The 18,869-nt window shown below is 38.7% G+C and overlaps 1 protein-coding gene across 1 annotated transcript; it reads right to left on the reverse strand.

Moving 5' to 3' along the window:
• Positions 1-776: 776 nt before the first annotated feature.
• Positions 777-18,167, reverse strand: nans.S (N-acetylneuraminate synthase S homeolog). The gene is given in 6 exon segments (NM_001091520.1): positions 777-1,803; positions 4,516-4,782; positions 6,274-6,428; positions 7,016-7,115; positions 13,528-13,743; positions 18,024-18,167. Coding segments are annotated over 6 exon segments (1,080 nt in total). The 5' UTR covers positions 18,156-18,167; the 3' UTR covers positions 777-1,593.
• Between the last annotated feature and the right edge of the window lie 702 nt (positions 18,168-18,869).

The following is an 18,869-nucleotide window of genomic DNA, read 5'->3' on the forward strand; positions in this document are numbered from 1 at the left end:
TCCTGTAAAGTTCTGTTAAAACAATATAGCTGAGGACTCCTTATTCAATGATGGGAGAGGAAGCAAGATGGCACTGTTACAGTTCCTGGGCCAACATGTTTATGAAGAGCTGCACTGGCCCAGGATTAGTGCCTAGGGTCACAGTGGCTTGCTCACAATTGGCACCCCTGATGATCATATAACCATAAATTTACAAAAAAAAAAAGAGCAGTCCCTCAAACAGTGGAACATGTTAAAGATCGGCCCATGAATGCTATTACAAACATGTGCCACTGTCATCTGAGTGGGCAATATTTAACTCCAATTTAAAACCTAAATTCACAAATACTTTCAAACAACCTCATGGTACACAGTGTTGCAAGACCCACCTTCTACCTTTCCATGGACTAAGTAAGCATTGGTGCATGATGATGATCCATGTGTATTCTGATTTCCTTTTGTTTACTACTTTTCTGTCTCCTTTCATTTTCCCTTCTATTTTTATTCAACTATACTTTACTTCACCTATTTCTTCTGCTTTACTTCGCCTACTCCTTCATCTTTAAAAGTATACCTATATGGTAGTAAAGTGTCTGGCATTTTCTATCTCTATATGACTATCAAAAAAAATATATGACACACCAAACACTTAGTTGATTCATTGACCTGGAAAAAGGAATACCAAATCTTGTGGGAGCTTAACTAGTTAATAACCATTAATCCTTTAGCCTCCCGTGAGTTTTATATGCAACTGCAGAGCAAATTTCCACTCAACACAGAAAGATGACGCAAATCAAATGTATCCATTTTTAATGTTGTATTACAAAATGAACAATCTTTGTACACAACAATTTTTTTTTGGTGCAAAAGTCACTGCCAAAACAAGGCAAATTCCATAAAACTTCATTTATATAAGAATCTATCCCAAAAAGATCATAAAAAGATTTTACATAGCATTCATGATTTTGTTTCTCTATCACTCAAGCTGGATTTCCTTGGCTGGAATAGCGCGTGTTAAACAAACGAATTTGAGCCCTGGATGCAGAGACAGATCACCATCCTCATTAAAGATGGTGACGTTCATGCTAAACTAATCAAGTGCAAACATACAGGTTTTTTTTTGCCAGTCTGATACGTGAAGAGATGGGGGGAGGGAATGTTGGCCAAACAGTAATTCTTACACTAGAAATCTGAAATGAAAGAGGAAAGCTATACTGTAGGACAAGGGTGCCTACACACACACACAAAAGAAATCACATGAGATGCTGAAGTTAGAGGAAGGAAACACAAATCCGTAAATGTTTAGCCAGCATACATGTGTAGGTCACATTACTAGTGTGAGATTCATCCACAATGGCAAGATTGGTTCTAGAATCAGTATATAAATAACCTGCTGAATTACAGCCGATTGCCATGCAATAATTGAAAGCCTTACAAGAATAGCAGTTTCTCTCACTGACAGTTCTAGAACAGAAACACAATCTGGCATGCCACTGATGTTCAATACAAAAGGATCCCCAAGCCGGTGCAATTGTACATCTACAGAGAACATGTATTGGTAAGGTGAAGGGTGACTGCAAGAAAAGAGCCTTGAGCAGCAACCATGCTATAGATCTAACATTTCGTTCTAGTGTTATAATTCTCAATTGCTTCTTCTGTAACAGACTCGTCTTCAGGAATCTCTCGCTTGACTGTCTTGCCTTCCAGGTCATAGATTTCTTCCGGGGGAAACCCACGGGGCTCAGCCACTTTCACCGTTAGCATATTGAGCGTCAGCACTGTGCCAGCTGGAATCTTAACTTTGGCCACCACTGATTTACCGAGCTGCAAAATTGAGAAAACAATGTTACATTTCAACTCGAATTTCTCAGCTGTAATGAAAAGAAATACTGCTTACAGGGCTATGGCACATTTCCAGCCATGGTGGGCAGTGAAATTTAAAGGAATTGTTCAGTGTAAAAATAAAAAAAACTGGGTAAATAGATAGGCTGTGTTAAATAAAAAATGTTTTCAATTTAGTTAGCCAAAAATGTAATCTATAAAGGCTGAAGTGACTGGATGTCTGGAACACTACTTCCTGCTTTGCAGCTTTCTTGCTTTCGACGGATTGGTTACCAGGCAGTAACCATAACAAACAAGGCAAAGTTGTGCTCACCACTAATATTTATTGATATAACTTTTCCTTGTTTGTTATAGTTCATACAGGAGCAGTGACCAGCTCCATGTTGTAGCTCCCACCCTTCCCGGCTATAGTCAGGTGATCCCACTGATGGCCAATAAAAGGGCAACCATTTTAAACTTCAGGAGTCCCTGTGTAAAATGTATAATAAAGCAATAGAATTCTTAATGAATCGGATGCCAGTTGTGCATAGGACTGGCCAGATATAGGATGACTTTGACGTAGTTGGTCAACTTAAATATATTGCAATATATGGACAAACAATCCCTGTTTTGTTTAAAAGGTAAGGCATTTTTAGTAGCTTTTAGTAGCTTAAAGGAACAGTTCAGTGTGAAAATAAAAACTGGGTAGATAGATACACTGTGCAAAATAAAAGTGACTGGATGGGTAACATAATAGCCAGAACACTACTTCCTGCTTTTGAGCTCTGTTGGTTTACACTGACTGGTTACCAGGCAGTAACCAATCAGAGACTTGAGGGGGGGCCACATGGGTCATATCTGTTGCTTTTGAATCTAAGCTGAATGCTGAGGATTAATTGCAAACTCACTGAACAGATATGTACCATTTGGCCCCCCTTCAAGTCGCTGACTAACTCAGAGTTATAGAACTATAAAAGCAGGAAGTAGTGTTCTGGCTATTATGTAAGACATACAGTCACTCCAGACTTTATATACATTACATTTTTGGCTAACTAACTATATTAGAAACATTTTTTTATTTTGCACAGCCAATCTATTTACACATTTATTTTCACATTGAACTGTTCCGTTAAGGCGCAAAATGTCTCAATGTCCTAAATAGATATTGATAATGGGTTGAGTGCAGAGGACCTTTTGTATTTGTCCACCAGGCAGTAACCAATCAGTGACTTGAGGGGGGTCATAATTGTTTGCTTTTGAATCTGATGCTAAGGATCAATTGCAAAGTCACTGAACAGTTATGTCCCATGTGGCCCCCCTTCAAGTCTCTGAATAACTCAGATTTAGAGAGCTCAAAAACAGGAATTTCTGTTCTGAGATATCCAGTCACTCCAGCCTTTATACATTACATCTATATTAGAAATATTTAACTATATTAGAAATATTTTTTATTTTGCACAGCTGATATATTTACCCAGTTTTTATTTTTACACTGAACTCTTTCTTGAATGGTAATCACTTGGACCCTGCTGGGGCACCGACATTAAAGCCAGTGTTTTGCTTAGCTGGAAAGAGGATGCAATGAGGATTGCAAATGATGGTGTATGCATTTCCCAGAACTGTCATAATGAGAACTTTATAACATTATATGATCATTTTTAGAGCAACTACTGTAAATACAGGAGAAAGGAAACACTGTGGAACAAACTGATGTATCCAGTGAGTCATCTTCTGAAAAGCTTAAGGAAAAAACTGCAGCATAGGGAAGCAGGGCTACAGAAACAATGTAAAAGGCAGTACCATTTAAGAAATGTATTAAAAAGCCTTTATTAGTATCAATTGGCTTGTGCGAAGTTTCACTTTTGTCTGACAATTGGCCTGAAACGCCGCATATTTTCAGATCAAAAGTATTTCTTAGATGGTGCCATTTTTACATTGTGACATAGGAAACTGGCTGACGTGGACGCCGTTATGTGCACCCTCTTGAAAATTTTAAAGGAACAGTTCAGTGCAAAAATAAAAACTGGGTAAATAGATAGGCTGTGCAAAATACAAAATATTTCTAATATAGTTAGTTAGCCAAAAATGTAATCTATAAAGGCTGGAGTAACTGGATGTCTAACAGAACAGAACTTCCTGCTTTTCAGCTCTCCAACGTTGAGTTAGTCAGCGACTTTAAGGGGAGCCACTGTTCAGTAAGTTTGCAATTGATCCTTAGTATTCAGCTCAGATTCAAAAGCAAACAATTATGAGCCATGTGGCCCCCTCCTCAAGTCATTGATTGATTACTGCCTGGTAACCAATCAGTGGAAACCAAGAGAGCTGCAAAGCAGAAATAGTGTTCTGGCTATTATGTTAGATATCCAGTCACACCAGCCTTTATACATTACATTATTAACCAACTATATTGAAAACATTTTTTATTTTGAACAGCCTATTTATTTACCCAGTTATTATTTTTAAAATGAACAATTCCTTTAAGTTTGGTGAGTGCTGAGCGCTTGTTCCTTAAAACTACAGAAATAGTCACACCTCGATTTTATGCTGCCAGATTTTAGGTTTTCCAGCATTATAACATCACCCCATATACGCTGCATACAGATTATTCCCTGTCTGTACCTTAGAGGTAAAGTAAGAAATAGTAGTAAATTAGATTTCTTTAAATTAAGCAAATTCCCATTAAGGAGTTGAGTTTGACAAGATGGGTGGATATACCTTGTTGTGACAGGCCAATTCACATGGCAACAGGCTTTTGACAGTGGAGCCCATTGCTTTTTCTACAAGTCTGATGGAGCTGACTAATTCTGTCAATTCACTTGGCTCCAGCGAAGCTTGGTGATCATTGCCTTTCCAAGTTTTGTCCAGTGTTACATGGCGCTCCACCACTTTGGCTCCCATAGCGACAGCTGCCACTGAGATAGCAATGCCAGTTTCATGACCAGAGTAGCCAATTGGGATATCTGGGAAAGTAGACTGAAACTCCTTTAAAACAAAAACAAAATGCATGAGAGACAATTCAACCAGGGATCTTTCAGTTCTGTTCAGTCTCTACAGTTAAGAGATCCCTACCCGACCTCGAAGGAGATCAGGATCAGGAAGGGATGGAATCAAAATGTAGTGTAAGAGTAAAAATGACCATAAATGTACTAAATTAAGTGGAAAGATTTTAGAGCACAGTGGTCGATTCATAGGGTGTCGCTTAATTACATGACACATCAATTAGCAGGCTGTGTCAAACTAACTTTATCTTCTATAAGTAAAACATTTAATAATACTTTTGGAAATTCTGCTTACAGAGCTCTTTACCACCCAGCAGTTGTGCCACAGAGGTGTTCACAGCACCTAAAGATAAAGGTTTAGGTATCCTTTAAAAAAATATATGTCTCGTTTATTTAATGTATTGTTAAAGCAAGTAGAAAGGCATATACACCCTTGCTTTCAAACACAGGTCACCCAAAAAGGGAAAATACAGTCCCCAGACTATGGGACAGGCCTCCTTAAGGGTTCAGAACTAAAAGCCATTTAGGCCTAGGGCCCATCAGCTGAATGGCCATTTGCTTTCCTATTTACATCATATTGTATTCAAGAGAGGTATGAACAAATATGTTTGACCCCAAGTGGGCCATTAAAAAATTCCTACAACTACTTCATAAAGTCAATTACTACTGTAGTTGATACAAAAAAAAACCACACTTTATTGAGCAAAAACCCATAGCTCCATCCCATTCTCTATACCTTTGATATTGCACAATAATGTTGTTCATTCTTTTAGCATCTTTTTAGGGTCATATCATTTTGGGACTTTTTATAATCATTACATTATGTGAATGCTGCATAATAATTGATAATTAATTAAGATGAATTGCTGTGGTTCTGGGTTGGTTTGAGAGTAGCAGGCCAGCCAGAGCGGGAGGAAAAATATTTCTCACTCAAAAGTATAAGCCTCTTACTCCAAATGTACACATTTGTTTTAGCAATGAATGATGTTATCAATTAATAGGGAAAATATTTTGTGTTCTGTTTATGGAGAAACGGTGTTGAGACATATGGGTGAGGATTAGCAGCAAGCTATATGAGGTATTAGGAAGAAAAAGTAGTTAACATAGGCATAATCCTTTTATATAGTAAATATTGCTGCTCTGTTTCAGTTTACATGTCCGAATTATTCAAGATTGTGTGTGCTTCAACCACCTTATAAAACCTTATGGGTTAAGTGCAGAGCAGTCCTGGAGAATGGGTTAAGTAGACATACAAGAAAAATGTCGCTGCTGCACCTTTGTGTTGCAAAAGTGAAAAGTTGAATTTATTAGGTCGGAAAAAACAGGCTTTTCACTTTTGCAACAAAGAGGTGCTGTTTCAGTTTATATGACTTGCAGGCAACAAACAATGAGAAATTATAAAGTTTACACAGAGAATCTAGGAGGGTGTTGCAGAAGCAGCTATTCAAGGCTTACATAAGCAAGACCATCTCACCTTTATGATACAGAGGTTGACGTCCTCTGGTAAGAGTGGGTATGCACTTGTGCACTGTAGAAAGCAAAAGTTTGGATTCACTTGTTTCACCAGATCATAAACACGACGCATTGTTTCCAGGGACTGCATGCCGCTTGATATTACCATAGGGCGACCTGGGACAATAAAATAGACCCATACAATGTATATTTCTTTAATAAGCAATTTTAAGTTTCCAGGTTGAAAACAGATCAGTACAAATTGATCTGCTTTAGAAGTTCAAGTGATGCATTAATCATGTTTATTTCATATATCAGAATTAGAATTATATTTTGGCCATACATTTTGTATATTGTTCTATTTAACATATCATTTGTTTTGCCATTTATTGCAGCAAACCATGCAGAACAGTGAAATTAAAAGCACTTTCAGTTTGCACGTAATCCCACCTCATTGGTTCTTCAGAGCAATTTCTGGGAAAGCAGAAATCAATCAAAGTACTTGCCCTTGTATAATGAAGGCCCCAGCAAACAAATGGGGAAAGGAGGAGAGTTTATACAGAACGTATCATTATTATCTGTCTTGGACAATGGTTTCAGGGGGTGGGAGAAAAGCTATTGAGGGTAGAATAAAAACATATGTTTGTACATATGTATTTGTCTTTTGTACAATCGATGTACTGATTTGAGGCTTAGGGAATTTATGTTGCTAAAAAACAAACAAAAAAAAACTTGTTAAGCTCTTATAAAAGAATGAAAGTTACCTTTTTGTGCAGTCTTTTTTAAATATTGAAAGTTATTGGTGTCCCCTGAACCCACTTTGAAAAAAGGGACGCCCAGCTCATGAAGGAATTCCACTGCCATCTGAAAGAAAAAAAAAAAACCCCATATATTAATTGTTTTAACCCATCATTTACCTAGCTACACCTAAGGGCACAGACACACACAGCTATTTTGGGAGATTAGTCGCCCAGTGACAAATCGTTTCTTCTTCGTGCGACTAATCTCCCAAAACTGCCTTCCTGCCAGCTAGAATGTGAATCGCCGGTGGCATGGTACTCGGATTGCTTTGTCTTTCCGAAGTCGCCCGTTTCCTCACGAGACAACCTTGGCCGACTTTGTAAAACTAAGTGTTCAGAGTGCCATCCTGCCAGAGATTTACATTCTAGCCAGCGGGAAGGCAGTTTGGGGAGATTAGTCGAGATTAGAAGCAATTTGTCGCTGGGCGACTAATCTCCCGAAATAGCAGCGCGTGTCTATGCCCTAAATGAGTGAGTCCCTTTAAATTATTGTTTAAAATACATGCCATCCCCTAACTGTACAAGTGAAACCACTCACTTGCAGCATGAAATTAGTTTTTGGCCATTAATTATTGAGGTGATCATACATCTGTCACTTAGATTCACTGCCTATACTCTCAGAAGGTATATGTACAAACTGCACTGCACTAAGGCAAAAAGACATCAGTTGTTTAAATACCTCCCAATGGCCCTGTTTTTCACATGGACATTCCCAAATCACAAAAAGGGATGGAGCTTCATGGGCTATGGGTGATATTTAGGCAGAGGCATGTCAAGCCATAACTAGTGCAGTCAGTTTGGGAGATGGTCGAATTAGTAATGCATTTGGACACTGAAATGCTGGGGGGTTATTTATAGTACAGCCTCTTAATGTGGAAGAGAACAGGAAAAGGGCCTTCCTAACCTACTTAGCAGATCATTTCTATAGAAAAGGTTGTTTTTTAGGAGTGATGAAACTGTGCTGAAGATTATACAGCCAAAACGGATTGCAGACTGACTAATGCAGTGCTGTTTCCATGGTGACAGAATAGTTCATATTTCCTTCAAGCCTACTCAGCCTCACAGTGACAGAAGAAAACCTTAAACGTTTACACAAAATGTGTTGTAAGTCTACAACATTTGCTCTTTTTTTGAACAGACATTATATACCCATTACAACGTGTAACTATTTCTCACAATACCAAATATCACTCAGTATCAAAGTACAAGCATGGCACCTGTTATCCAGAATGCTCCGGACCTGGAGTTTTCCGGATAATGGATCTTACTGTAATTTACATCTATACCCAATAGGCCAGTTATGCTTTCTGGATAATGGGTTTGCAGATAATGGATCCCATACATGTACTAGTAAACAGCATTAATGCAATAGCACAAAGCATATACATGCACCCATATACCCCTGCTGTGTGTGTCATTTCTCTGGAGATTCTTTGAGGGAACATGTCAACTGGGCTTTCTATATACCTCGCCTTTCTTCCCTATTACAGGTATGGGATCCATTATACGAAAACCATTATCCAGAAAGATCCGAATTACGGAAAGGCCATATCCCACAGCCTTAATTGTATCCAAATAATCCAATTTTGAGAAATTATTTACTTTTTCGCTATAATAATAATAATAATAATAATAATAATAATAAAACAGTACCTTGTACTCAATCCAAACTAAGATAAAATGAATCATTATTGGAAGCAAAACCAGCCTATTGGGTTTATTTAATGTTTACACGATTTTCTAGGAAATTTAAGTTATGAAGATCCAAATTACGGAAATATCCCTTATCTGGAAAACACCATTCTGGATAACAGGTCCCATACCTGTACTAAGATTCACATTTGACAGGTAGCAACCTGAAACAAAGTAAATATTGATGGAGATAAAGAGAACGTCAGAAATAATTTAATCTGGACAGGTGCAGAAGCCAGAGGGACAGATTCACCGAATGATTGCACCATTGTTTTAACCAATCACTTGCCATTAGAAGCTTCAATTTGTTTTTGGGACCATGTGCTTCTTTCATAGAAATGAGGCAATGGGGTTGGAATAGATATACTTTAATTGGCCAGTTTTTTGTGCAAAAATGCTTTACAGTTCAGAGTCCCAATAGAGATGTAAATGCACACCTATCATTTCCTAACCGAGATCTGGTAGATATGTTTTGACTTGTTTGCCTTACTGAAAATAAATAGCAATCATGTACTCTTAGAGAGCAGTAGGTTTTAATTAGGAAAACATAATTTAAGGCAGAGAAATCTTGCCCATTTCCTGGTAATACAGTTTAGCACAACATTATTAAAATAAACACCCAACAAGACTATATCATAGAAATTAAAGTTCCGGCTGCATGTAAAGGACCAAAATGCTGCAGTATTAGAAAAGGCTATACATTGCTGGATGATTTGAATTGGATTTGGTGCATCCCTAATCATAAATATTTGGGTTCAGCTGAATACCTACTAATACTCCATGCAAGATCTGGCTAAATCCTAATTTGCTATTCAACAGTGAGCAAAATAAACAAAACATGTTAAATCTAAATATAAAAATGTGCTGTGTTCAGTTGTCCCGTGTTAACATACACATAGGATATTAAAGGTGTTTTTCACCTTTAAATTAACTATTAGTATGATGTAGAGATTGATATTCTGAGGCAATTTGCAATCGGTTTTCATTTTTTATTATTTGAGGCGTTTGAGTTATTTAGCTCTTTGTTCAGCAGCTTTCCAGGTCACACAATGACCCTAGCGACCATGAATTGATTTGAATAAGAGACAGGAATATGAATATGAGAGGCCTGAATAGAAAGATGAGTAATAAAAAGTAGCAATAACAGTGAATTTGTAGCCTTGCAGAACATTTGATTTTAGATGGGGTCAGTGGCCCTCATATGAAAGCTGGAAAGAGTCAGAAGAAGGCAAATAATTCAAAAACTATACAAAAAATGAAGGCCAATTGAAAAGTTGGTTAGCATTAGCCATTCTCCGTTAACTGAAAGTTAACGTAAAGGTGAACCACCCCTTTAAGCAGCTGATTTACCATTTATGGGTAAATAGTAAAAGTTTACAATGCTATAACATTAGTTACTTAAAACAATTTAAAACCATTTTAAACCATTATTGACAGGTTAGAATCACTTCAGTGTGGAAAAGAATAGACATTCTTCAGTCTTTATTATGCCTGTGCGCTGTCTGCCTGCTTCAAAGGGCTCTCCCCACTAACAGGCACAGAGAAAGAAGAAAGGACAGTGTTGGTCTGGAATTTGTGGACAATTTGACTGGATGAATTATTTCACCTTTTTTTTCATGGGAGGCGGAAGCGGAAGTCAAGCACTAACATTGCTGCTCCATGGGACTGGCTTTAAACTTCTTTAAAGGAAAATATACCCCTCGAACAATCTCTATAAAAATATATTTACGGTAATAAAATAGCTCATATGTAAAACCCTGCTTCATGTAAATAAACCATTTTCTAGGGATGCACCGAATCCAGAATTTGGTTCGGGATTCAGCCTTTTCAGCAGGATTCGGATTCGGCCAAATCCTTCTGCCCGGCCGAACCGAATCCTAATTTGCATATGCAAATTACAGCCGGGGAGGGGGTAACAAAACCAGGAAGTAAAAAATGTTTTCGCCTTCCCACCCCTAATTTGCATATGTAAATTAGGATTCGGTTCTCAGCCGAATCTTTCACAAAGGATACGGGGTTCGGACGAATCTAAAATAGTGGATTCGGTGCATCCCTATCATTTTCATAATAATATACTTTTCTAGCAGTATGTCCCATTGGGTAATCATAAATAGAAAATTGCCATTTTAAAAAATAATGTCCCTGGGATCGTAGGATTCACGGTGCACACAAACAAACCAAACAGACCATACTTGTTAGGTCACATGAGCCAATTAACAGACAGAGTTGTGTCTTTTGCTTCCACACTTCCTGTTACAGTTAGAGTTGTAGTATTTCTGGTCAGGTGATCTCTGAGGCAACACACAGTCCACATCACCAGATCACTAATTGGTGGTCCAAGGCAAGAGATGTAAAATGGCAATATTTACATAAATATATATTGCAGCTTGATAAGATTCTTTAATATGCCACTTAATATGATATAAACTATCTGTTAAGTATTCATTTTGGGGGTATAGTTTTCCTTTAAACTACCAGTACAGCAAAAAAAATGTTTTTGAAAATTAAAGGCTAATAACAATAAAAATATGACAGGGTTAAAAAAACAAGTTTACTACTTAATCTCAACAATGGATAGGGTGGTCCAATACAAGATAATTCACCAATTGTATATAACCCCAGGCAAGTTGCATGCCATGGGAAGGCAACCTGACCCCTCTTGCCCCTGGTGTGATACCTTCCCAGCAACCTTCTACCACATGATGTGGTCCTGCCCCCCAATAACAAGGTATTGGACTAAAATTCTCAGGGTACTAACTGAGCACTTATAGGCTTCCTGGGATTTCTAGATGATATTGTAGTGTCCAAATATGCTAGAAATAGATACCGCTCACTATTCTACGCAAGGAAAAAACAGCCATGCACTGGATGGGGCCCCAACTCCCAACGGTCAAGACATAGAAACAATTGGTTCACAACGCTATCCCCCTAATTAAACCAACTTATAGAGCCAGAGGGACACAGTCCAAACATGAAAAAATCACCATGGTGTGAGGCGAATCTAAATTAAAATTCACTCAAATTTTGTATATTACTCCTTAATGTATCAAAATATTGTTTATATGCTACTGATGTTATCATTCACTGTTGCTTACACTAATTATACACCCTGAACTGTAATGGTCTTGGCTGAATGTATGTTTTTAAAATCAATAAAAAAAAAAGTTACCGTTAAAAAAAACAAGTTTACTGGATGTCAGTAAAGAAATAAGGACTCAAATGGGTGTGCACAGTGCCAATGTTGAGCTGTGAAAAGTGAACCAATACCTGAGAGAAAATGAATTCTGACAAATTGACACTTTTATCTGCTTTGATGAATGTGTTCATTCATTAAAACTTTCTTGAAAAATCAGAAGAGGTTTGCTAAATGTAAACCCAGACTGAAATCCTGAGAATTCTGGGTTCTGTGTATCCTAAAATTTACTGACAATGTCAGAGCCCCGCCAAAGCCATCATGTTCTGGGAGTGGAGGATCATTGCTTTATCAGAAACCTATGACTAGCAGACTGATCATGCTCTCTGCTTAGGTCTGCCCTCTTATTTTCGACATTAGCAATCACACAAAATATTTCTTTAATCAAAAGAAAACGAAGGGGTGTTGTTGAGCCAGGATCTGGGTATTTATCTTAGATTAACCATGTAAGGGCTAATTTACGATTGCAGTATGGATTATGGATTCTATCCACAAAGAAGCATCTTTTCCCACAATGCCTGTATAATTGCAGCTGTGAGGTAGTCATGTTTTTGACACAGTGGCGGCTGACTTGTTAAATCTAACACAGTTGCATGTGAGTTTCGACAACGAATAAACTGCGACTAAATTTTTCTTTGCCAGGATGCGGTCAGTAGCTCAATATCAGATTCTGACAGATATTGTCATGGGAAAAAATGTTTTTTTCAAAACACATCGGTTAATAGTGCTGCTCCAGCAGAATTCTGCAAACGGATGGTTTTATATCTAATTTTGAAATCTTAAATTGGGTTAGACATATTGCCAGTTTTCCAGCTGCCCCCAGTCATCTGACTTGTGCTTTGATAAACTTCAGTCACTCTTTAGGGTGGTGGCAGACTACATCATAAAGACTACATCATAAAAATCATGACAAGTTCACAGTGTCAACTGACACTGTGCTAGAACTACCCCCACCTTCTTTGGCATCACAAAATAATTCCAGCATGAGTCTCCAGTTTGGACTATATCTGGCTTGTTTGCAGTTTGCAGTAGGAAAAAATGTCAGGTTGGGTGTGTCCAGTAATAAACAATATTTATCTTACAAGCTCTAAAATAAACATGAAGGTTCAGTGGTTAGCACTTCTGTGCAGGGATCCTGAGAGCAGCCTGGGCACAATCTGCAGGGAGTTTGTATGTTCTTCCCATGTCTGTGTGGGTTTCTTCCAGTTTCCTCCCACACTTCAAAAACCTACTAAGGCCAAGGCCGGGGCCGGTATTACAATGTATCAGCCGGTAAATTTGTAATACTCCTTACAAAAGCCCTTGGCCGCCCCCAACCCGCTCAAAATGTACCTTTTTTTCTGTCTTCAGGCCAAGCGCGCGTTTAGCCCCTTACGTCACACCCCTTTCTACGTCATGCCCCGCCCCCTTTTATGTCACGGCCCACACATTTTCTCCCGCCCCCACCACCAGCCGGTAAGCATAGTTTAAAAGGTGGCAACCCTAGTTCTCATAGGAGTGCAGCTTCTCCCCAAAGAGAAGAGTTTGTGAGAATATAATGAATCAAGTCATAAACCTACTGCTAACAGGCAAACCTACAAGTTTAACTCACCTCATCCATACCAGATGCTGTGAAATAAATTCCTACTTCTTTTGCATACTTCTGTAGCTCCCGGTACTGATCATGGCTGAACTCCAGGTGGCGCTTGTGCTCTCCATATGTTTTTCCCCACGAGTGTGGAGAGTTATATGTCCTCTCCAGAGCTTTCTTATTGAACTTGTATTCCAGTTCACTCTTCTGAAACTTTGCACAATCCGCACCGCATTCCTAAACACAATCACAGCACATACATTAAATGAAAGGTTATTTATGCAAAGTCTTGAAAATCAATGTACAATTCCAGTTGTGCACAGTGGTGGAGTACAGAATTCTACATATCAGATACATAATAAACTCTGTGAAGACATTGCTCTTCAGTCCTTATATAAAGGTGACTGCAGTTCAGAGTAAAAGTCATTAGACCATAGGACTTCTTCCCACAAGAATGCCTCAGCACAGCAAGAAATTATCATATATTTATAAAGCAGCAACATATTTTTAAAAGCACTGTACAATTGAAGGTTGTACATCAAGCAAAATAATTCTATGAAAACACTGACCAATGCAAAGCAAAGGAGCTTTCTTAGCAACATGATTCAGTTCTACTTCCAACAAGCATTTACATACTGACTAAACTACACCCACTCATATGAGTAGGATTTTAAGCATCTGCATCAAACAAATTGCAGATGGTTCCCTAGCACTGCAGGGCTTCTTTATTCTGCAGAGTTACAAGGCAAGGAAAAAACAGAAAGGAAGCACATTATCAAGGAGTCCAACCACACTTTACAGAGTAATGGGCCTGAGTAATATAATTATATTTATTCTACTTAAAATTAGAAGGTGCATGGTCTTATAATACACAGATGTCAGTCGGTCATGTGACAAATGTTTAAAACATCACTGAACACCATTTAGAAGGATATATTGTATAGAAGATTTATGGCTCTTTTGTATCACATAACAGATCTTACAGCTGTTTTTAAAAGGGGGCAGTTCACCTTTGCCAAAAATACATTTTTAAACAAGTACGGTAAATCAGAATTAATTATTTTTTTTTGAATTTTTTTTAAATGACACTTGGCAGGATGTTTTGACTGTCACTACCATTTGGCAGAAATAGTAGTCAAACAAGGAGGACCTCTGCACAAAAATACTGTAAAGCATTAATCTACTACTTTGCAGCTTGCTACCTACTTTCCTTATTCTCATACTTCTGCATTAGTGTCCTAAATATTGGGAAGACTACGCAAAATGGTATCCACCATGAACAAATCAAAACCCTGGTATGGGGGACAGGGTAACCAGAAATGAACTAACTACTGCTGCAACAAACCAGGTCTGGAACTAGAGTTAGGCAGCAGTAGCGCCTGCCTAGGTAAAAACATTTTGGAAAATTGGGGGGGGGGGGTTCAATCCTACCCTTTGTTTTATCTAACTATTCCTCTGACGGTCAATAACTTTTCCAGACGGGGTAAGTAAACAGTGGTACCATAAAGGGGGCACAGACTGCCACCCTAGCATTGGGTGTCAAAGCTGTTTTGGAGGTGGAAAAAAAAGAGTAGAGGAAGCGGAGAAAATGCAGAGTAAAGGAAGAGAGAGGGAAAACGAGAAGAGAGTTAGAGGTAAGGACAGCAAAAAGAAAGAAAGATGGGTGGGACAGAAGCAGACAATAAATTAGTAAGGGGTGGGAGAAAAGAGTGTGGTTTAGTGTGTTGGGTATCACATAAAAGAGAGATAAAGTTAAGAGTGGAATAGAAAAGGGAAAATGGGAGAGAACAGGAAATCAGGTAGGTGCAAGGGAGAGAAGAATATGAGAGAGAAGGGAAAGGAAAATGCATGATCATGAAACAAAAAGAAAGTGGTGAAGGAAATATGTAAATAGAGAATACAAAAATGAAGAAAGGAGAAAATTTGCAATGAAGAGAAAAGATTGAGCAACAAGAGAAGAGTCAAGCAGAAGTTGATGGAGGAAACAGTACAGAAAATAGAGGACAGAATTTCACTTGCATAAGAACAGAAGTAGGGCTGTGGAGTCGGTACATATATCCTGCAACTCTGACTCTTTAATTTATGGTACCTCTGACTCCTCAGTTTTTTAGGAACAGTAACGCCAAAAACTGAAAGTGTATCAAAGTAATTAAAATATATTGTAATGTTGCTCTGCACTGGTAAAACGGGTGTGTTTTCTTCAGAAAGACTACTGTAGTTTAGCCATGAGGCAGCCATTCAAGCTGGAAAAAAGGCACAAGTTACATAGCACAGATAAAACACCATTGTGTTGGACAGGGCTAATCTGTTATGTGTTATGTAACCTGTACATTTTCTCCTTTTGTTATCAGCTTGAATGGCTGCCCCCATGGCTACACAGCAGCTTGTTTGTATAAACTATTAGTAGTCTGAAGCAACACACAGCTTTTACCAGTTTTTGGTGTTACTGTTCCTAATGTACTTTCCATGCTAATTGAAAGAAGTTAAACGACATAAACCAAATGGAACTTGGCATAGAGCTGTAAAATAGCGGTTAAATACAATCCAAAATTAACTAAATTATTTTTCTTAGAAACAGGATTGCTTCTGCCTTATACACCTTCATATAAGCTCTTAAATCTGATTTGATTATATTGTGCTTGTATTTAAAGTTATTAGAAGTCGGAACATTTTTGGCAACTCAGACTCCAATATTGCTCCAGACTCCGACGCCAACTCCACAGATATGTACAGAAGTACCTTATACAAATTAAAGACCAAAGAACAGTTGAGGTGAGTGGATAACATGCATGTTAATTCACATATATTTTGTTCTCTATATGATTGAGAAAGTTTCTTAATTACTACTTGGGCGTTTTGCACCTCAGATGTGGCATGACCCTTTCAAGTGAATAATAAAAATATAGATGGCAAGAAATTGAACTATGACAAATCGGATAAGAAATGGTACAAGAAGCAACCATGGCGATCACTGTTTCTGGTGCTTTCAAACCCACTATTGCTTTATAAGCTGGAATTTTATGTTGGGCTACCTGATCGCCTAAAATAAACGTAGAACTTGGTAAATACACCAGAATTTACTCTGCAAGGCCTGGTATTCAGGTGGCAATCTGTGATGCATATGATTTTTCCAGCACAGTTTGATACAACTATGTGCCACAGCAAGTGCCATTTTGTTGCTTTCCCGCTATGCCAATAAACCACAAGAGATTTACACAACAGCAATTGATCACGTTACTGTGTAGTAACACGTTAAATTAGGCAACAAACAAAATAAGCTTGCCATGGGGCATTAATGCATATTATATGGTTGCTGTTGTATAAAACTATATTGTGACATGATTTCTTCTGAGTGTTCATGAACTAATTGCAGAGAGGGACTGCTCAAGGCAATACTATGTGACCTGGCACCTTACTTGCTCCCAAACTTGCCCCACCAAGCAGAATTACCCCCTTCTCCTCACTTTGCCGCCCAATCACTGCACCTACCACTCTCTCCTTGCCCCTTCACTCCTCCTTTATTGTGCAACCTCAACTCCCAACACCAGCCTCTGCCTACATCTAGTTCTGGCTGTTCTTGATTTTCACTTCACCTTCATTATTTTTGTTCATTTTGGTATGTTTCTTTAATCATTAGCATTTCCAATTCTGCTCATTTCCAGCCTGCAACTAAAAAATCCTATGGGTGTTGGATTCACCCATCCCAACAACCATTAAAACAGATCCAGTGCAAGGTTTCAGTTTTACGGTTATTGTTTGTTGTAGTTATTTTCTTTTTTTCTATTCATCTCCCATTCTGACGTTAATGCTTCTGCCTGCTTGCTAGGGTAATTAAATTAAAGTGATAAAAAAAATCTAAAGATTTCAGTAACCACACAAAAAAGAAAACCTAGTTGTAAATGATAAGTGGCCTTTATGACGACCTATCCCTTTTATGTGTCAGTGTGGGGAATGATTTATTGTATTTTATGTTGGAGATTTTCAAGTAATATTATCCAAACCCACTACCACCTGTCCTGAACACCCACACTAAAAGGATACGTGATGGAGCACCCGCCCCCACTGCTATACCCACAGAGAGCCTTGTGTGGGTTTTCCTATGTCAGATTATCATTGTTTTAGCAAAGTGGGCTCCAGGCAGGTCATTGTGCATTACAATTTATATTGGCAAATAACTCTCAATTGGGACTGCCTTTCCAAGCTAACATTGCTATTATTATAAGATATAGCTAGATTAGACAGATGAATGTGCAGTAATGCAGACATGAATGAATGAGCTGTGCATTAGTAACACTGCAGTGCTGGGAATGTATATAATATAGAGTGCAACAGGTGGCACGTATGAAAGAGCACAGTTATACAGAGAATATGTATTGTTATGCTTATGAGTACCAAGGCAGATTTAGTTGCTGTAGCCTATTTTACATGAGACTGATCTTCAGTTTATCGCCACGCTTACGGCCCGCATATTTACATACACACAACACACACACATTATACATACAAATCTCAGTCACCTTCGCCATTAGGATCATTTTCTTGGCGATTTCGATGTCGCCCTGGTGGTTCTGCCCGATCTCGGCGATGATGAAGCATGGATTGTCCCCTCCAATTTTCCGCCCAGGGCATAGCTCGAACTCTAAAGACATGTTGGATAAACGGTGACAGCTCAGTCAGGGAGTGCCGCCTTGAATGGAAGGTAATTTATACTCATCGGCCTTCCCCGCAGCAACTAGCAGCAGTCACAGCGAAGCCACGCCCACCCCCAGCAGCGAGACTAGCCAATGACAAGGCAAGTAAGGAGAATAGAGGCTGTAAGCCTGTCACCAGATCCGGCAAAGGGACGGCGCTCCGGGTGAGGCGGACGTTGACCGTACTGATGACGTCACATGTCTGATTTAGTCAGCAGGGTTCTTTCTTCCTTGCTGGCCTCTCGATATTTTAGCTGTTTGATAGGCTTGGTACCAGTGCTGGACAGTATTAGTTTTCTCAAAGAGATCTGTGGAGAGCTTGGTCGTGTTGACGGATACAAACATTTTTTGGAGTGTCCCTTCAGACCCACAAGCTTCCAATTGGACAGCAGTGCCCTATAAGTTCCCCAAACAATGATACTACCCAACCCCACTTTATTTGGGTACCCAGTGGATAGGAAAAACCATAGTGTGGGGGTGAGGAGATGTATAGCAGCCCAGGGGTCACTGATTGATAAGCAGTTTCATGTAAAATCCCTAAGTTTAGGTGGCCATGAAATGAATATGTTGTGGGGCACATTGTTATCTTACTAGCTAGGGTGGAGTATGGCCAAAAACATTACATTTGGATGTGATAATAAATGTTTAAGATAGGCATTAAAAACGGGGGTG

This window comes from Xenopus laevis, chromosome 1S (assembly GCF_017654675.1).
Source record: "Xenopus laevis strain J_2021 chromosome 1S, Xenopus_laevis_v10.1, whole genome shotgun sequence".
Classification (NCBI taxonomy): domain Eukaryota; kingdom Metazoa; phylum Chordata; class Amphibia; order Anura; family Pipidae; genus Xenopus; species Xenopus laevis.